Here is a 21,701-nt window from a genome sequence, read left to right as displayed (position 1 = left end):
TTCAGGCGGTGGGTGGGGCCACTGTCTGAACGCAAAATTCCGGCCATGATCTCATCATTCAATGTAAATGTCCATGTGAAATCAATGTTACGATAGCCACTTCTAAAAGTATCCGCCGCTATTTCAGAAAGCACAATCTGGTTCGCCCCACTTATTTTCCCCCTTAATATGTTTTTAGCAGCATTCCAAGTATGATAGATTTAAAAATGTATAGCCTTTTCTTTAAATATTCACCCCTTTTGTTCTGAAGATAGTGACTCATGCTGCTGTATGGCTAGATGGATGCTAACACCCTGCATTACTTCACCCAAATGCCAGTTTTCTCATGTATCTGGGCATTGAAAATTAGCAGGCTATTTGCTTTGGAGGACACTGTAGTTGAGCTTGATCCGGTTATCACTTGACATTCACCTACCATAATTTTCTGATGTGATTCGGAGCAGGAACTGGAGTTAATTATTTTCCCCTCCTCCTAGCCTTAAATGCACTGAACCAGCGGTGGGTTAGTGGGGTTATCAAATTATTATGCACGCTTCTTCATCATCTGGCTGAGATCAGCTAACTCAGTAAAGTGCAGACCCTGGACACTGTAGGTCTTTATGGCTAAGCTGCATACTGGGCCATTATGCTACCCACTATGCCACCAGGGAAGTGGCTTTTCTGAAAAGCAATCATCTTCTCCAATCCACCATAACCCACATTTTCTAACTAAGAACAGATGCTTTATATACTACAGTACATTTGCCATGTGATTGATCGCACTTCACCTTGTTGTGATGGTTAGAGATTCCTCTTAATACTTCAATAGGATATCAATTGATTGTGACAACCCAATTGGCATCTTAGTCCATTTTTAATGAGAGTTTTAGTCAGTCAATGTTTGTGTTAAAATGTGCAGCGGGAAAGAATGCAATAAAGTGGAAAGTATATCACTGACACAGCATTATGAATCTTTATTGAATTTTAAAACTATTGGAAACACTGCACTGTATTGTTCTTTGAGCATACTGTAGTTTTTGTTATTGATATCCTCAAAAGAAACATCCATGTATGATTTGCATGGTCAAACAAGAAATTAAGGTACAACCAGAGAGAAGCGGAGAAACAGAAAACCAATACTTACTGTTAAGCGTTTTGCAGCATCCACCTCGATCATTCCCTTTAAGAGGTTTTGGCAGTCCGGCGGTATAAAGTGCGGCATATGAAACACTCCACGCTTTACCTTTTCCAATAACTGTCTCAGATTATCATCATCAAATGGCAGTGCTCCCTACAAAAGCAGGAAAACTCAGTATTAACGTTCTTGTTTAACAAGCCAACTGATAAGAAGTTGAAGAGAATAATGTTAGAAATACATTGAATGCAGTTTCCTCTTCTTAAAACGTTTCTGGATTTGCTTTAGAGCAAATGGTCATTAACTGAAATAAGTATAAAGATTTGCAAACTATTTTCTATTTTTGAGGGGGATGGTGAAATCTAGAATAATTCTAGTTGAGGTGAAAATTCACAAACGAATGACCAATTCTGATTTCCTCAAATATCACCTGTTTATTTGTATTACCTTTATGCTCTATAGAAATGCAAATAGTTATTGTAAAGCACCTCTCATGACCTCAGGACATCCCAGGGCGCTATACAACCAAATAAGCACCTTTAAAGTGTAATCGTTATTTTAATGTAGGAAATGCAGACATCAACACAACAGGTCCCAAAAAGAGCAAAAGATAATGACCTGCATTTAATGATGCAGGATGAGGGATAAGTAGGACACTGGGGAAAACTGCCCTGCTTGACTTTGAATTGTGCCATGGGTTCTTTTACGTCTACCTGAGACGGCAGAAGGGGCCTTGGTTTAACAGTTCATGTGAAAGACAACACTTCTGACCAAGCAGCACACCCTCAGTACTATGTTGAAGTGCCAGCCTAGATTATGTTTTCAAGGGTTGGATTTTCCCGAAGAGGCTCAAGTTCACCACCGGGACCGAAAGTGGGAGCTGACCCTGCTCCGGTGGGTGGCTGGACCCCGGGGCAGCCAGTTAAGAGGTTGCTGAGACTACCATCCAATTGAAAACGGTGGCCTGCACCTCCTCCCACCACCCACCTATCACTAACCCCCACACACCACCCCTGGCGGCAGCGCCTTGGATGAGGTGACAGCCATTGCCACTAGGGAGGTGGTGGGGGTGGACGGGAAAGGCCGCTCCATGGGCCATGAAGCACCCCACCCCACCCCCCCCCCCACCCCCGGGAATCTGATGGGAGGCCACCAGGGTTTACTTGGCAGTCTCCCCACGTGACAGAGGCCACTCCCAATGCTGGTAAAATGCTGGAGGGGGCAGGAGGTGGCCCCTAATTGGGCAATTGATTGCCTCAAATTGCCAGCAGGTGGCCGGCCGTGCCACTGTGGTTCCTGCCGCTGGCAATATGCCCTGGCAGCGGGAAAATATCTGGCACCCCATCCAATGCCTTCCCCCACCATATTGTCAGCCCTCATGCCTCCCAGTCCACCAGCAAAGGGCTGGGAAAATTCATCCCCAAGTCTCTGGACAATATTTAATAGTAACAGTAGTCCATTTGGATTTGTATACACTTGGATGCACATTTGAGGGTTTGCACGGTCAGGAATGCCTGTGCTTTAGTAAGCAAAACAAGTGTTATCTATTCATAATACCCCAATCACTAAATTCCTAACCTTATTTGATGCTGTCAGTAGGAGCTTTCTTAAGTGAGTCTTGTCCAGAGATAAAACTATCCCCCATTTGCATCCACTAGGAATTAGAAATTATAACCACAGGATATACAAAATGATCAACTGCTCCAATTTAATCCCTCTCATCCCTTCTCCAGAGTGCAGGTGACAGCGGTACAGGGACAACAAACAATGAAACAGGCACAAATGCACCCTTCCTACATTGAAAAGTCGATGTATGAAGGGAGATAACAGTTGATGTAATCCAATTCAGGACATATCATTTAAAGTCTTAATGAACCTTTATTGGATGTTCTTTATAAAGATACAAATATCCTTGAAAAAAATTAACTTCTCACAAATAAAAATAGGTTTCAGGTAGTCGCATTGCAAAGAGACTCCTGCTAGCTGCAAGAAAAGCAACATCATTTACATCAACAAATGACATGTGAGTGAGAGATGACAAAATCCATTTGGCCCTGAATTGGCATCCAGAAAATATCTCTCATCAATTAAAGTCAAATTTTCTGGAGCTTTGTAAAGAACACCCATGAAGAACAGCACAGTTAAAGTAGTAATTATTCTCAGTGTGCTGCTTTCATTGGTGTAATGGTCTTTTGCTGTAAATAGCTGAGATAATAAGAAAAGTGAACAAAATAAAACACTGCATTGGTAATGCAATGAACTCTGGTATGTTTAATCTTCTGGGAGTAAGTGTTTGAATGCAAGTGATCATTCCCATTGTTCAGTGTAATGAGACTGGCACTAGGAGACTAAATCCAATAAGTGAAAGCAAAAGTCCTTAGGGCCCATTTTAACCCTGCCAGAAATTGGGCAGATAGACAGTTAAAATGGCCTCAGCTGCTTAGCCTCTCCGATCCTGCTGCATTTCTGTAGATTGTGGCCAGAATTTTATGGTGGGCAGGAGCAGGCCGAAAAGTCGGTGGTGAGCCTGCCTCTCCCGGGTATGGGGAACCAGGCCGGGATTTTCTGCTCCCCAGGCCATTAATTGGTCTTGAGCAGGACTTCCAACGCCTTGAGGCAAGAAATCCTGCCTAATGGAGCTGCCGGGAACGGTGACCACGGCTGGGACTACACCCAGCCATCAGAGGCAACAGGAAGGATGGCCCTGGAACTCGGGTATGTTTTTAGGGCCTCGCCGAAGATAATCGGCCAGGGCCCTAGTGAGGCAAGGTGGGTCAGTTGACTGGGGGAGGGGGGGGTAGTGTTGTGCATTGGGGACTTCTGGGGCAGCCCTCCGTGGGGCACAGGGTGCCCGAACAGGAGGGACCCCCCCCAAATCTCAGCCCACAAGGCGGCCGCCTGGTTTTACCAGGTGGGGTTCTTGGGGCCTTTGCCGCCCGGCCGCCGATACCTGCGGCGGCGGGAGGAGGCCCTTAACTGACAGTTAATTGGCCATTTAAGGGCCTTGATTGGCCTTGCGCAGGCGAGCCATTTCTTGCTGTCCTGCATCAAATTGCTTTGGGGTGAGAAGGGGGTCAGGAACAGCATCCCCACCTCCACTGCAATTTTATACCCCCCACCCCACAATGCCACCAGCCCGCTCAGTGGGGACTGTAAAATTCCAGCCTGTAATTTTGAGCAGTTGAGTGGGACATCCTCCGGAAGATTGTACTCCAATGGTGTAACCAGGGCTGACTCCAATTTTAACCCAAGACCTGCATAGCGAACCCACCATGGCTTCTCCACTAGGCTGATCTGGTAGCAATGGGAGCAGCACAGAGGAGGCTTTGAAAGATAGCTTAATTTCATACAGCTATCTCGAGCAAGACATCAAGACCAGCAATCTCTCCCACTGTAGACCAACACGGACAGAGAAGCACAACTCATCATCAGGGGTGGTGGCAATTTGGCACGGGCACGTTCAACAACCTTCCACGAAGTTGGTGCTCAAGACACAGTGAGTACACGAAGAAAAGTGTTCAGATTGATGGTGACCAGAAAGAAACAGCAGAAATCAGGAGGAATCATGCTAGAAGACAGCCAGCAACATCGGTTCTCGTTGCGGCTGAGGATCGGCATCGGCATTATGTGGCGGGTGTTTTTCCACCGTTAGAGCTTCATGGGCGGAGCCACCCCGATCGCAGGATGAAAACCCATGCTGCAGGAACAGGTTTTGGGCATGATCTAAGCTTGATGCTGCAGACACGGTAGAACCTTAAGTTTTTTTTCCCACTCCAGGGATAGGCCCAAGAAAAATAAGGAGAGAAAGGCTGCACTTTAAAGGGGAAAGCTCCAGCTGCAATTTTGACAGGGGGAATGTGGAACCATGTCCACTAAATATCGTTCCATGAATTGGAAAGCTCCTTCACGAATTTCAACTTTTTAAACAACGCATGTAGTGGTATTTCTTGAACCTGACCATCACAGAGCTGGAAAAGCAAGCAATCAAGATAAAAATAGCAATTGGTAGTGAGGGTCTGCAATGGATTAACACCTCGAGATGTTCTGAAGTGGAATAGAAGGAGCCAGCAAGACTATGGTCTATGTTAGAGGACCAAATCAAGATCAGAATTAATTTCAGAATTCACCGCCTAGAGCTGATGACATACAGGCAACAATCAAGAGAGACCATTGACCAATTTGAGTGCAGGTGCTGGGAGAAGGCAAACTCTGTGACTTCTCAGAGGTAGAATTATCAGAGTTGATTATGGAGTTGGTGATTGCATCTACCCCGATAGAAGCTTTTCAGAAAGAACTACTAGACAAGGAAAAAGGGTACGATGTTGAAAGTCTCCTAAGAGAAGGCAGGAAGTCTGAGGCGATTGTTGCAAGTAGGCAGTGCATATGGGCACTTGGTACTACGACTGTAGATCACCTCAGCCAGGCAAGATATGTGTCAAGTGGAAAGAGAAGCAGAGTTAACGTTTCGGGTCAGTGACCCTTCTTCGGAACACCGAAGAGTGCTAAACAAGGTATTGAAACGCTGTCCTCACAAAATCCCCACATTAGAGGAGCTGAATCCAAAATTTTTAAAAGGCAAGTTCTTTTCAAAACTAGATGCAAAGCACAGGTACTGGCTGGTCCATCTCTCTGAAAGTTCGCAAGAGTTGACAACTTTCAGGTCTCTTGTTTGGGCGATAGTGTTTCTTGCACCTAACATTTGTCTTATCAGTAAGCCAAGATTTATTTGATCAATGCATGGATCACATTGCAGAGAATGTCCCAGGATGTATATGTATTGCTGATGATATCGCAGTTGTGGGCACCACAAAAGAGGAACATGACAGGAATTTACAGATCCTGATGGAATGAACCAGGAAATTGGGCCTTGTATTTAACAGTAAGAAATGTGCCATAAACAGGAGACAGATTAACTTCTTTGGCTCCATTTATTCAGACACAGGCATTAGACTGGATCCCAGCAAGATAGAGGATATCCAATCCATGGTAAGCCCACAAGCCAAAGAAGACTTGCAAAGATATCTCGATCTCTTCAATTTTTTAGCTCCTTACATTTCAAATTTCTCTGAGAAGTCTTCGATTCTACGAGAACTCCTCAGAAAGGAAACACCATTCTGTGGCATGAGGACAACCAGCATGCACTCAATTTCCTGAAGCATTCATTATCAACAGATGCATGTATGCAGTACTATGATCAGCCATGATCTTATTGAATGGCGGAGCAGGCTCGAGGGGCTGAACGGCCTACGTCTGCTCCTAATTCATATGTTCATTTTTGGTTTTCTTGTGAACTAGGAAGAGCAGGAGTGCAACTCCATTTCCCACAAGGAAAGTTTAGGCCTTCCCTGCCTCAGGCTTCCCTCCCCCCCTCACTGGCTATGATGTCCTTCTGACCCAAGTGGCAGACTCCTACTGTCTGAAACCCCCTACCCACCTGCCAGCCAGCTAGCACTTCCCACTGGGTTGAAGTGGGAGATAATGCCTGGGAGTTAAAATTTTCCTGACCTCACTCTATGGAGGGCAAGATGGTTTGCTGTCTGCCTCAGCTCCAAGATGCTCCCGCCAGGAGTTAAAATTGGGCCTCACATCTCCCGCAGTATTGTATGAGTTTCAGTCTGTTTCATAATTGTAGGCTTGAACTTGATCGCCATTCAACAACTGATAAGTTAAAAATAATCCTGCTGTTACCTCAACATCAACACAAAACAATGTAATTTCTCTAATTTACTTGCTGTAAATAGGGTATTAACATAAAATGTGTTCTTCATGTAAGGAATAATGTATCACTAACAAAATGGTACAGATTAATGCACAAACAGGATAACCAAGAACGGTTAATGTAGATTGTTATGATTTGGGCTTTTCCTGGAATATTTGTCCATTGTTCACAGCCAAAAGGTGGTTTCCATATGAACCAATGCATGTATTCTTTATAGGAGCCATTAATGGAATAGTGTACCACGGGACTAGCAATTAACAATGGTGAAATGCACTAGGAACTACATATGACGCCCACCATGTTCTCCTATCTGCTCCAAAGGCAATTCATACTGTCAGAACATTACGTTCAGCCTATAAGTAATAAATGTCAAATTTATTTAAAAGTAAGGTCAGGACACAAAAGCAGCAAGACACAGCGTGAAACTACTAGTGCAATACTTATGCAATAAATAAACTCTTCCTTTACAAGAAAAAAAGTGGCTAGAATACTTCTAGTTCCCTCCAATACCTTCTGACAAACTCTTTGATGGATGGTGCATGGGTAATTGACGTTGCTTGGAACTTTTGTTAGCTGCCACCATGACTGAGGCAGTGTGAAGCAGGTAACTGGGAACCAAAATGCTGTTCCTCTGCTATATGTATGTCTTTATTTTGATATTAAAGCAAGCTCATCGAAGGAAAGATCAAATTATTCTCAATGGTCAGGCAACAATTCCAACATTTAGCAGATGAGGTATGAAAGCTGGTCTCCTGGGTATCTGATGATTCATTTGTTTTCAACTCTGACTCCTCTCAGAACAAAGTTACCTTGATGGTTCAGGCAAGTGAAAAAATTATTTTTTTTGCTTATCCCAGTCTCTGGACTCTCCAACATCAGCATTGGAATGAAGGATTGTTCAGCTTCCAAGTACACAGGCACAGGCCCCAATATCAAAACAAAAGCAAAATCCTACAGATGCTTGAAATCTGAAATAAAAGCAGACAAAGCAGAAACACTCAGCAGGTTAGGCAGCACCTGTGGAGACAGAAACAGAGTTAACAGACCTGAAACGAAAACTTTGTTTCTCTCTCCACAGATGCTGCCGGACCTGCTGACTGCTTCCAGCATTTTCTGTTTTTATTTAATATTCTCCAGGCAACCTACTCCATGCTTCCATAACTCTGCCAATGCTCTGCTTGAGTGAACATCTGGAGATGCACGAGTATATCCCAGTGTTGTACGTTTGGTTAGTCTGCCACCATTTATGTATTTGGTTAGTCTGGCTAGGAAAGATGACTAATAATTTTAACATTAACTCATTTATTACATTTTAATTACATACAGCTTTATGTAAGTCTGTATGACTGCTTTGAAGCCGTGCTGCTTCTCCCTCCAGTATATCTCACATGTGATCTTTTACATCATCATGGTGGGAGGTATTCCTCACACTGTCTCAATATTAACCCATTCAAACCCTTATAATACATCTTCCCCCCCCCACCCCAAGTCTTTATGCGTGCATATATTTATACATTCATTTTTAAACATTTTTCCATACAACCCATCTCCCCCCCAAATCCCTGACATCACAGTTTCAATCTGCCAGAAGGCTTCACAACTCTCCCTGATCTTCTTGTTGTCAGACTCAGAAGATCAGTAGTCTTTCTCTGAATTCTTGTTTCTTGACTTGGATGGTCTTCTTTGAGGTTTGTAGTATCCGGTGCTTTCTAAATTTCAGATTCAACATCTGGTTCATCCAAATATAGGACTGGTTGATGTCTTTGATGAATAGAAATAAGATTTTTCCTCTTTCTCCTTATAGTGCTTTCTGAAGTATTTACTAAATATAATCTCTTGATTCTCATCTCTCTGGATGATCACTCCTTCTCTGCCTTGGTCTCTTACCCCTATCTTTTCTCCTTCCGTCAGCTTGGGCGGTTCCTGACACGATATTTCCTATTGCAATTATAAGCATATTGCTTTTGGTAAGACTTTTCTCTGTCTTGATCTCTGATAATCCTGGACTTCTAGCCCTGGAAGTAATATTTTGGGTAGGATGGGAAGTTGTGTCAAAGCTTCCTTCCCATCAACAGTTCTGATGGTGCTAATCCACATTGCAATGGAGTAGATCTGTAGTTTAGGAGTGCTTTTTGAAAATCTTCATTTTTCTTTAACAATGCTTTAATAGTTCTGACTCCTCTTTCAGCTACATCATTTGATTGAGGATATCTAGGGAAACTTGTAAGATGTACAAATCCAGTTTTCCGCAAAGTGTGTAAAGTAGTTGTTTGCAAATTGTGGTCCATTATCAGAAACTATCTGGTCAGGTATACCATGTGTTGCAAAGATCTCTGATAAAGCTCGAATGACTCTCTCAGTAGACGTTGTGTACAAATGTCTGACTTCATTCCACCTGGAAAAATAGTCGATGACAATCAGGTAAGAATTTCCATTAAACATGAAGGGATCAATCCTCAGACGTTCCCGTGGTCGAGTTGGAAATTGGGTCAAGATAAGGGATTCCCTCTGATCCTGTCTGTGCTCTGTGCAGACCTGGCAGTTATAAATCATTTCTTCTATATCCCTTGATATTGCTGGCCGCCACACAGATGACTGAGCCCGTGCTATGCAATTTGTTATACCCATGTGGCTTTGGTGTACTTTCTTCAAGATCTCTACCCAGAGTGAATCTGGAATTACCAGCCTCTCGTCATATACCAACAAATCATCCACAATAGTAAAGTGCCTTCTGTGTTCGAAGAAGATTTTCATTCTCTTCCCACTGGGATACTGCTGCGGTCAAACATGCATGCAATATTGAGGGATACGGATGCATTCCTCATCTTGCATCTGAGCATGACAAATTTATTGGAGCTTTTTTCGAGCTTGCCGGCCATTGTGATGCAGTGAACTGAGAACATGACCCAATCTCAAAGTTAACATCCTGTTGTCAACAGTAGAGCTGGACAATGCTCTGCTGTCGTTTGTTGCTCAACATCGTCCACTTTTCTTATAAGATGAAGATCAATACAAGGTCTTCTACTTAAAAGAGAAAATTACCAATTCTGTAGAACATAGTGTTTCCAATATCTGCTTTCCCTTGTACTGGAGTGTTGCCTATAGTTTTCCCTTGACTTTCAGTTCAATCCCTCCTGGGCCATGTAACTGAGTTTCTGTTGGTTGTAGGTAATGCGTTGATAAACACGGTTCATTGTCTGATAAAACTGTTACACTTGTTCCAGTGTCTAGTTTAAAGTTGGTGATATGTCCATTGACATATATATCTGCAGACCAGAATGCATGATTAGGGTCATTGATCTCACCAAGGAAGTTTTCTGATGTCTCTCCTGATGGAGATTGTTCAACTTCATTAACAGCTCCATGCTTAGAGACTTTCTTTCATAGCTGTGGGAGTAGAGATTTTACTTTGGCGCATCTTCCCAAAATGACCTTCTTTCTTACAGTGAAAGCATTCTGCTTTGTTTGCAGGACATTGTTCGTGCCTGTGCATCTTTTTGGCGCTACAGTGCTGGCAGGGATTCATGGCATCATAGACCTCCCCCACCTCCCCCCCTCACCCACCATGTACCTTCTTTTCTGGTGCTTCTTTTATACAGCCCTGCACAGCTTAAGGAACTGTATGGTCGCTGGAGATTTATTGAACCAGGGTCTTTCTTCACCTCTCAGGATTGCTCTGTTCTTCTCCTAGACCTCTGCTTATCTCACCAGCTGTATTGCTTTTTCTAGGGTGAGATCTTCCTTAGACTGCAATAAATCTGATAGGAATTCATCAGCAATATCTACTACAATGCAGTGTCTTATTAATTCTGCTTTTAGGTCTCCATATTTGCATCATTCAGCTAGTCTGTAAAGGACATTAATAAAGCATCAACTGTTTCAACTGGTTTCTGGACCCTTCTGTTAAATTTTGCCCTTTCCAGAATGTTATTGTTCCTCAGGTTGAAATAGCTATAAAAAGGCTTTTCAAACTTCAACAAATTTGTCTGATGTCTCATTAATGCCTTGTCTTGCAATAACATTGTCTGCTATTGCTCCAATGGAATGCAGCAATGTGTTAACTTGCTCTGCTTCAGACTGGCTGCCTAATTTGGAAGCAATTTTGTATCTCAAAAATCTTTTTTGCCAGAGTGACCAATTTTGAGTTTGATTTGGTCCTTCCATGTGTCCAAACCTCTCTGGTATTGTGAATTTAAGATCCTTAGCTTTCTATTTGGTTTACTTTCTTTCAAAAATTTTCTCTCCCGTATCAGAAGTTTCCTGCGCTTTACAGCCTCGCGCTGACTCCCGCTATGGTCACTGTTTCTCTCTGTGAAATCTCGCCACTACACTCTGTATTTCTTTATTTCTTTCTTTAAACACAGTTTTGCAGCGTTTTTTTCTATACTCTTATTACTCCCTTCACATAGAGTATTGCGTATTTGCAGCCTTTTTTTTCTGCATCGTAGTCGCCACGTGTAATCACACTGACCTCGGATCCACCCTTGCTAAGGACTTTCGGTTTTCCCAGTGTTGCCTGCCTAGTGCCTCTAGGAACACAGTTTTACCCTTGTAACGCGTTGCTCAACAGATCCCCAACCATTGCTTGGTTCTCCGACTTGAAGCCTGCGATCACTGGACCGGTATTTTTTCACCGACCACCACACCTTTGTGGTACAGCTCGAATGCCTCTACAAGCTGATTCCCTGACTCTCCATGCCTCCTTCACCCGTGGAGTAGCTCTGGAGCTTTTTCACAGCCTCTTCTCGAGTTCTGCAGTACTGACGCCTTTTTTCCAGGTCAGCTTTCTTCAAAGTATTTTTCAAATTCTTCTGGATGTTGTATGGTAAGAACCACCACTGTTCACCACATTGTATGTTTGTTTAGTCTGCCACTGCTTTACATAAGTCTGTATGACTCCTCTGAAGCCATGCTGCTTCTCCCTCCAGACTCTCACATGTGATCTCTTACATCATCATGGTGGGTGGTATTCCTCACACTGTCTCAAATATTAACCCTTTGATACCCTTATACTACAACCAGATACAGAACACCAGGAGAGGGACCATTTTGTAAAGTCACACTTATTTTTGTTTTTCCAAAGAATTGTGAATTAGGCTGTGGCTAAAGTGCAGGATATATTAGGATTCCAACTTCTCTCTCCATCACAATCTTTCTTGTCTTTCTCTATTTTATCATTATTGTCATTATTCTTCTGAACTTTACTCCCTTGTTCCTTTTAAACTTCAAACACACTGTGTCACATCCTCCTTCCTCCACCAGGCCTCAATGCAGTGTTGCACCATCTCCTATTCTAACTAACTTGTTCTAATTCCTCATCCAAAGAATGGACTGACCTCACAACTGATGAGTTCCAAAGCCAAGAGTAAATTGGGCATCCACCAAAATTGGAATAAAAATCGCAAGCCCATGTCTTTTTGGGCATTGAGTTATTACTGCACAGAAGGAGGTCATTCAGCCTATCGAGTCCATGCTGGCTCTCTGTAAAGCAATCCAGTCAGTCCCATTCTCCCGCTCCACAGCCCTGAAAATGTATTTCCTTTGAGGGCCCATCAAATTTCCTTTTGAAATCATTGATCATCTCCACTTCCACCATCCTTGTAGGTAGCAAGTTCCAGGTCATTACCAATCGCTGCATAAAAAGTTTCTTCCTCACATCCCCTTTGCATCTCTTAACCAAAATCTTAAATCTATGTCCCCTAGTTCATGTGGTCTGATTGCGCCTACATTAATTTTGCTATAGTTTCTTTTAAAGTATTATAATTGACTGACCAGTTTTACATTCTTTGTTCTCCAGATAGGCTAATCACCAGAATTTCCCAGGAATGGTCATAATGAAAAGTTCGGACAAGCTGGGAGCAGTCTTCAGCAATTCTGTGCTCCACAGAAATGTAACTTTTATAACACTTTTTGGATTTTTTTAAATGGCTTCCAGTGGTTCCTTTAAGTACTGCTGATTAGATCTCTCAAGAGCTGCAACAACTGGGAGCAGTATGTGTGGCCACCCATTTGTAGACAAACTTCAGACTGGGCTTCTACAACTGGTTAGGGTCCCAATATGCTTCTGCAAGCCCATTTGAACCTGTTTCCAGTTTGGTTGTCAGCACACTTCCGAGGAGATTGAATACAGGTGTTGGTGTTCCAAAATTTTCCCCCCTATCCTGCATTTTTCACCCAAAATACAAGCGCACCAATATTGAGTTTCCCCTCTATATAATCTTCTCAAAAGATAGCACTGTAGTGTGACTGGCAGCAAAATGTTGAGGTGACCTTAACTGTCACCAGCTGAATCATTCCTGTGGTGGAGATTAACTGCAGGTGTTTTTGCAACTAAGGTCAGGTCCTTAAAGTCATAATCAGGTAAGTCGGCCAGCGGCTCCAAATATGGTTGTCTGCATAATGGCAGAAGTAGACAGTCCAGTTCTAATGCCTGATGAGTTCCCTGTCATGCTAATTTTCATCTCGTACCACTTCAACTACAAGTTATTGCAACTGGGACACATCAAAAATGACCCCATCAACAATTAGAAATTGACTTGTTGACCATCAGACCTTCTCATAGGTGCCTTGTCCCTGAGCTGCCTTGAAAATTCACATTGTAAGTTTCTTTTTATGTATGTTAATTTTGTTTATTCCTGTGCTATTGGACTCTTGTAAATGCTTCAATTACAATCAGCTTTCTAGTGAATTATTGGGCAATATTCCGTTAGTTTACAATCCACAAAAGGATACTTTCAAAAACTAAAATAATTCCAAACATTTAAAAAAAATATTGTTCAAAATATTTTCATAAAAATACAAACAGAAGCCTGTACTAAAAATGAACGACAGAAAAAAGCTATACATTATCCACTGTCAAGCAATGTCCCTACTTAATGTCTTGCAATTTAAAGAAAATAATCATTAAGAAATCAATTAATTGATTCTGTCATAAGAGTTTTTTTAAACTAAGAGGTCTGTGTGCCTTCAAGACCTGTTGCTAATTTTCTGTGAACAGTGACTGCAGAGGCATATGATATTTGAAGTCCAGGCTGCAGGGAAATTTGTATCTAAGCAACCTGAAGGTTTTACGATTGTCTTGTGACTCTTATTGTTTGTGAAAAAGGCTTTAAGTTTCATTTTGGCAATGAGAGGAGACCAAGGGAGCTGTGAGCAGCAAAGAGAGTTACTGCTGGAAACTGGCCAGGGATAAAGCCCAGAAAACTCTTTCGCTTGAAGAATAATTCCTGTATCAAGTAAAATTCTAATCTCTTCATGAAGTCAAAAGAACTTTGAAGGAGTTGCAAATCTACTGTATGGGAGCTAGAACCTTGTTGCTGTTTATGCCTGAAGAGAGAGGAAGAGACCCAGAGAAAAGTGGAATTGCTACACTCTGTGGAGAAACACTGCTTTGGAGAAAGGCAGCCTGTGTTTTGGGTATGGCAAGTTGCTGTTGCCTCCAGTCAAGAATCCCTGCTGAAGAGTGAGTTCTGTAATTGCTGTGCTCTGTGGAGAAGGTTCCTTTGTTGACTTTTGTGTTTTGGAAGCTCCTGAACTCTCAAGCAAGTTTCTACTGTTAGACTGCTACTTTAAAATTTAAAAAGACCTGTTGCTACAACCTGTTGCTGAAAGATCTGTGTGATGCCTACTGCAGATGAACTACCTTGAACGCCTACCCAGCATAGACTGTTCATGAATTTCACCTAGAGACTTCAGTAATATCTAACTATTTAACTCTGGGACACCTCGCCTATCCGGAAACAACCCAATTATTTTATTATCCCTAAGAAACTGTGAAAATAAAATCAATATAACCATTTCCCCTGGTTAACCATTGGTAATTGCATGTATGTGTGTGCATGAGGGTTAGGAAGATTAAGAAGTAACAAAATCTTTTCATACACATGGATTCATCTCATTATCATTTAAAACTTGGTTTATTAATAAATAGTTAATTTTGTTGTTGTTTAAAGAAACCTGATTTGCATGCTTTATTCTGGGGATAAATAAAGTGATTAATTTGGATATTTTTTCCCGGTAGGTAGGAAACTTTACTAATATGCTGTGACCTGTGGAGTAGTGGGACTGAATTAACAGTGCATTACTCCCATCTTGGTCGTAACAATTCTTGTATGTTTTCCATTGAGATTTAGTTTAATCCCTCAAAATGAATGTAGCTCCATAGCTACATTAAGAAATAATCTGAAAGAGTTCGGCATTTTTAAGGTAACTCTTCAGTGTTTAAAACCAAGCATTAAATACATATTTCAGTGTGCAACAGAATTCATCCCCAGGCCATGATTAATGCTGGCTCTAAATAAAAGCTTTCTGATCAAAAGACAACACTGTGTAATTAATGTCAAAAGCACAGAAGCAGAGTTCATGACCACATTAAATAATGATGAAAGAAAAATGGCTGTTTTAAAATGTCAAATCATATGTTCTTGTGGTGCATAATAAGTTTAATATAATTAGGTTCACCGTGGTTCCAAATCCGAACGGAAACATCAACACAATTTTTCTACAGTTCAGTCTTAACAATGGCAATAATAGGAAATTGAAAATGATCTTCACATATCTCTTTCTTTCTTTCCAATATTACAAACTCAGACTCAAACAAATTATTAATCTATTTTTAGGATTTTGAGGTCCTCCAAGTTCATAAATAGAGGCTTTTGTTTAAAGCATCTAAAATATTCTTGCAGCAAGTATTCAAAATTCAAGGGAATATATGTAAATTGAACCCCAATGTCATAATTGACACAATGATCAACTCTAAATGGAAGCACAGATTCAAGGAAAGAAGGTGGAAGGTGAACAGACAGTTTAGATTTAACTGCATTTTACAAAGGGTGGTGAATATATGAAACAGATAGTGGAGTGTCTACTAGTATTGGCAAAATCAAGAGGGAACTGTATAACTATCTGGCAGAGAAGGAATTGAGAGGCATGAGAGGCAGTGCATGGTATTTTTTCAACTTTGGGATAGGCCATATGGACAGTAATTTTCTCTTCTATGTAACAGGTCCGAAAAAGATTCTCAAATTCTTTACTTCTTCTCAACCCATGATTGCTCAAAAGAATCTAAATTTTGATACCAACCTTGATTTATTTGATATTTAATCATGATTAATAAGAACTGATACATGGCAAATGTATAAATGGTGCTAAGACTGGAGAATACTAGACAATGCCACAGAGCAGATTATACTGACATATACACATATACATTATAGGGAATTCAAAAAAGGAATCAAGTATTTAAAACATTGAAACTTTTCAAGAGTTTTTAATGTTTGTGGAATGCAGAAGACATGAGGGACTGTCTTTCAACATGAACATCTATATTATCATAGCCAGATTATCACTTGCAACGATTTCTCTTTCTGCTCCCACACCTTTACCTCTGGTGTCCCCCGAAGGATCCATCCTTGGCCCCTCTTCTTCTTCTCTTCTTCTTTGGCCTCCTTATCTCGAGGGACAATGGATACGCGCCTGGAGGTGGTCAGTGGTTTGTGAAGCAGCACCTGGAGTGGCTATAAAGGCCAATTCTAGAGTGACAGGCTCTTCCACAGGTGCTGCAGAGAAATTTGTTTGTCGGGGCTGTTGCACAGTTGGCTCTCCCCTTGCGCCTCTGTCTTTTTTCCTGCCAACTACTAAGTCTCTTCGACTCGCCACATTTTAGCCCCATCTTTATGGCTGCCCGCCAGCTCTGGCGAACGCTGGCAACTGACTCCCACGACTTGTGATCAATGTCACAGGATTTCATGTCGCGTTTGCAGACGTTTTTAAAGCGGAGTCATGGACGGCCGGTGGGTCTGATACCAGTGGCGAGCTCGCTGTACAATGTGTCTTTGGGGATCCTGCCATCTTCCATGCGGCTCACATGGCCAAGCCATCTCAAGCGCCGCTGACTCAGTAGTGTGTACAAGCTGGGGATGTTGGCCGCCTCGAGGACTTCTGTGTTGGAGATACGGTCCTGCCACCTGATGCCAAGTATTCTCCGGAGGCAGCGAAGACGGAATGAATTGAGACGTCGCTCTTGGCTGACATACGTTGTCCAGGCCTCGCTGCCATAGAGCAAGGTACTGAGGACACAGGCCTGATACACTCGGACTTTTGTGTTCCATGTCAGTGCGCCATTTTCCCACACTCTCTTGGCCAGTCTGGACATAGCAGTGGAAGCTTTTCCCATGCGCTTGTTGATTTCTGCATCTAGGGACACGTTACTGGTGATAGTTGAGCCTAGGTAGGTGAGCTCTTGAACGACTTCCAGAACATGGTCGCCAATATTGATGGATGGAGCATTTCTGACGTCCTGCCCCATGATGTTCATTTTCTTGAGGCTGATGCTTAGGCCAAATTCATTGCAGGCAGTCGCAAACCTGTCGATGAGACTCTGCAGGCACTCTTCAGTGTGAGATGTTAAAGCAGCATCGTCAGCAAAGAGCAGTTCCCTGATGAGGACTTTACGTACTTTGGACTTCATTCTTAGACGGGCTCCCACACCCTTACCTCTGGTGCCCCCCGAAGGATCCATCCTTGGCCCTCTTTTATTTCTCAAATACATGCTGCCCCTCGGCAACATCATCTGAAAACAGTGTTAGTTTTCACATGTATGCTAACGACACCCAGCTCTACCTTACCATCATTTCTCCCGACTCCTCCACTGTTGCTAAATTATCAGACTGTTTATCTAACATCCAGTACTGGATGAGTAGAAATTTCTTCAAATTAAATATTGAGAAGACTGAAGACATGGCTTTCAGTCCCTGCTCCAAACTCAGTTCCCTAGCTACCGACTCTATTGGTGGCCGAGCCTTCAGTTATCTAGGCCCTAAGCTCTGGAATTCCCTCCCTACACCTCTCCGCCTCTCTATCTCACTTTCCTCCTTTAGGACGCTTCTTAAAAACTACCTTTTTGACCATGCTTTTGGTCATCTGACATAATGGCCGGAATTTTACAGGGGTGGGGGGTGGTTGGGAGGCAAGTGCGAAAAACAGCATGACCCGCACAGGACATCAGCCTGTAAGTTACCTGGCCATATTTAACTGTCCACCTGCATGGCTTCCACGAGGAGGGTAGCGTTAAAATTGCCCCTTGTGCATTTTATTTAAATAAGAATTTGTTGTGAATTTTATGTCCATCAAAGATGGGGCAGTTCTGGAACTATTTCTTATACCCAGGAAAATTGAGTGGGAGGCAGGGGCAGCAATTTTACGCAGTGTGGCGGCAGCGAGAAATGGCCTGCCCACCCCAAGCCGATCAAAGTCCTTAAGTGGCCAATTAACTGTCACTTAAGGGCCTCCTCCAGCCTCTGCTGGCATTATATCTGCCGCGACTGGACAGCAAAGGCCCCAAAAACACCAAGTAAAACCTGGCGGCCTTCTTGCGGGCTGGGGGCGGCGGCCCTCCTGATCAGGTACTCTGTGCCCCATGGAGGGCTGCCTCTGAAGCCCCAACTGCCCCTAGTACACAGCACTCCTTCCCCACCCCACCTAGCCTCACTGGGGCCCGGCCAATTGTCCCTGGCGAGGCCCCAAAAACCTACCATCTTTCGGGAGCCGTCCTTCCTCTTTCTGCTGAAACTAGGTGTAGTTCCAGCAGTGGCCACCACTCCCGGTGTCCTGGCCTCCCGCCCACCGTTAAATTCCGGCCATAATCTCCTTAGGTGGCTAGGTGTCATGTTTTGTTTTTAACTGCTCCTATGAAGTGCCTTGGGATGTTTTATTATGCTAAAGGTGCTGTACAAATATAAGTTGTTTTTGTTTGTGCCGATGCTAAAAATGTTCAAGAAATTCCTCTCTTCGCTATTTTGTACTTTGATCTTCCACATTTTCATTTGATAGTTGCAATAGCAACATTAAAACAATTTGGGTGCAGATGCCTGCATGTTTCATTCGTAACTTCATATTTTTGGCTGTGGACCTTCCCTGGTTCAGTGAAAACACTGGAACTTGTTAACTAAGCCTAACGTTTATGGTTAACTGCTACAGCAACATGGCATACACTTTCAGAAATCAAGCAATTACTCTATATACCAGTCCTATGAAACTGAGCAAGTACTCTGCCAGGGCAACCAATGCACAGCTCATAATTGCTGACCTGAATACAGTATTACAAAGACCGGGAGCAGGAATCGGATAGGAAGCAAGCGGCAAGCCATCTCAACCTTGGTAATCTAAAGGCTGGGTGATTTTACCTGGGTGGGCAGCAGTGGCCGACACCAAAGGAACAGTTGCCAGCAACAAGGCAAGTAAAGTAACTGGAGAGGGTTTTGTGACGGTTACATGAAATGGAAGGAGGGGAGCCCAGGGGAGACTAAATTTTCCCTGTGGAGCCCAGAGAAGCACTTCATGCCCACTGTCTTCATCTGGTGGGAAAGCTACAACAGCTTGTTCACTCAGACCAATTAAAATTGTAATTAGGTGATGCAAAAATGCATTGGACCCTAATATGCATATTTAAAGGTTAATCCTTCTGGCTTCAGGGTGTCATTGCTGCATTGTGAGAAGAGAAATGTACATGAAAGACAGCATGACCTGCACAGGACATCAGCCGGCAAATTACCTGGCCAAATTTAACTCTCCACTTGCATGGCTTCCACCAGGAGTGTAGGGTTAAAATTGCCCCTTGTGCATTTTATTTAAATAAGAATTTGTTGTGGATTTTATGTCCAACAAAGATGGGGCAGTACTGGAACTATTTCTTATACCCAGTGCTCATCAAGTACTTCCAGGCCAAGTGTACCATGGGTACAATATCCTGTACTCAGAGTTAACACACGTTGTTTGCACAAACATCAGAAAAGCACACCCTGCCCCAGCGGCACATTCCACTACTCACACTAGAGCCAAAGTATCAAAGTATGGATAATTGTGTGATGCAGTGCTGTGACTACCGGATTGCGATAGAGAAAACTGATATTACTTAGGACATTTAACTGTCAGCAGAGAAATTAGACTCTGTCATCTCATGAGTACACCCCGACCTAACCCAATGCACTATCCAGTACACCAAACAAATTATATTTCTTAACAATGTCATAACACCAATAAATTATTCCATGATCTCGAAGAATTCTCACTACCAACAATATTTTGGATCCATTTTACAGAACATTTAAAACATAACAAATTGCTCTTACTGAATTAAACGCAAATATGTAGGCAATTAGAAATGACATTTCTATTGCTGCAGACGCATGATCTGAATTTGAATTTCTTTCACTCATCATCAATGAAATCCTTGTAGCTGAAAACAAAAGTGATTCTACACCTCAGTAGTTCTTGTCACAGGTACTCATAGATTTAGTGACAAAGCTACAATTCAAGTGGTTCCCTCAGAAATACTGGCAGGACGTTTTACAGAGGTTGCAGCACCTGAAGTAATTATACTTTAGGTAGTCCACCTGAAAGGCACAACATGATCTCACTGTATTGAAGATTACTGGAAGCCAAATAGATCCATCAACATATGTAGACATGCAGATTGTCTGATGTGGAGACAAGTAATAATGCTGTCAAATGAAAACCTCCTGGGTACTGAACTCACTGCTGCTTTGCAGCACAGCAGCACATCTTCACAACAGAATAACTTTAACAAATGTACTGCATAAAATTATCGTTAGTTCTAAAAGAAGTGGAAACAAATAGATTGAAATTACATTAAGCCAAAAATACAAAACACTAAATCCTCTTATAATAGGTTCCTGTGCATCAAAAGCTCATTCAATATTTCCCAAACTGAAGGAAAAAAACTTAAATGACTTACCACCAACAGTGCAAAAAGGATGACACCACAGCTCCAGACATCTGCTTTCCGACCGTCATACTTTTCTCCCTAAATTGAACACATTTTTCAATTAGAAAACTTCTGTTCAGAATTGTGTACTGATTGAAATAAAACAGCATTGCAACAACATCTTCAATTTTTTTTATTTTCTGTACTGTCATCTCTTATGTACCTGTCTCGCTGTGGAAAATGCTGGACATCCTACCTTCTGTGGCAAGATAGGTTCTGGGGACTGGTAATTGTCCTTTGGTTAAGTACAATGCTGCATTCGGAAGCCCGTTCAGGTGCATTTTTCACTGTGCATGATTCACACAAGTGCGGCTGGTAAAATGGGTCTTCCTGGCAGTGAATCTTAGTGAACCCTGGCAATTTTAATTTGGCTTGCAGGCAGCTGCACGACACCCGCTCAATGTGAGTCAGCTGCTGATTTCGGGTAATATAAAAGCAGCTTAAGTTTACTATTATATTAAGTTAAATCATTTCGACCACAATATTGATGCCTAGAGACCCAGTCACTCAGCATCAAATACATTTAATTTGTGCATTTACCCATGAAAAGTTAGCAAAAAATATTCTGCCCCACGTGCAGATACTGGAGGACTCGAAAATGGCACACAAGAGGAAGGTAGCAGACAGGTGCATTTACTTCAATCCGATCCAACTGGTGCGATTTGACAAATCTGCTCCCCAGGGATCTGTATTGGGTCCTCAACTTTTCACCATATAGATTAATGAATGAAGGAATAAAGAGTTTGAATAGCCAAGTTTTCGGATGATACTAAATTTGCAGGCATTGTAAGTTGTGTAGATGGGAGCAGGAAATTACAAAGGGAGACAGTGGCATAGTGGTCATGTCACTGAACTAGTAATCCAGAGACCCAGGCTAATACTTTGGAGACATGGGTTCAAATCCCACCACAGCAGCTGGTGGAATTTAAATTCAATTAAGTAATGAAAATATGGAATTGCAAGCTAGTCAGCAATGTTGACCATGAAACTACTATTAATTGTCGTAAAAACCCATCTGGCTCACTAATATCCTTTAGGGAAGGAAATCTGCCATCTTTACCTGGTCTGGTCTACATGTGACTCCA

General features: G+C 42.4%; 1 protein-coding gene across 4 annotated transcripts in view; it reads right to left on the bottom strand.

The window, feature by feature from the left end:
- Positions 1-21,701, bottom strand: part of LOC137377319 (serine/threonine-protein kinase BRSK2) — a 636,447-nt gene that overhangs the window by 145,608 nt on the left and 469,138 nt on the right. For all 4 annotated transcript variants that reach the window (XM_068046888.1, XM_068046887.1, XM_068046889.1 and 1 more), the window contains exons 6-7: positions 20,587-20,655; positions 1,124-1,270 (exon numbers count right to left, since the gene is read on the bottom strand). In XM_068046888.1, the coding sequence (XP_067902989.1) occupies positions 1,124-1,270; positions 20,587-20,655 (216 nt within the window). The remainder of the gene's footprint in view (positions 1-1,123; positions 1,271-20,586; positions 20,656-21,701) is intronic.

The sequence above is a fragment of the Heterodontus francisci genome, chromosome 14 (assembly GCF_036365525.1).
Source record: "Heterodontus francisci isolate sHetFra1 chromosome 14, sHetFra1.hap1, whole genome shotgun sequence".
Classification (NCBI taxonomy): domain Eukaryota; kingdom Metazoa; phylum Chordata; class Chondrichthyes; order Heterodontiformes; family Heterodontidae; genus Heterodontus; species Heterodontus francisci.
Note: the sequence above shows the minus strand (reverse complement) of the source record. Positions and strands in the feature narration are given on the sequence as shown.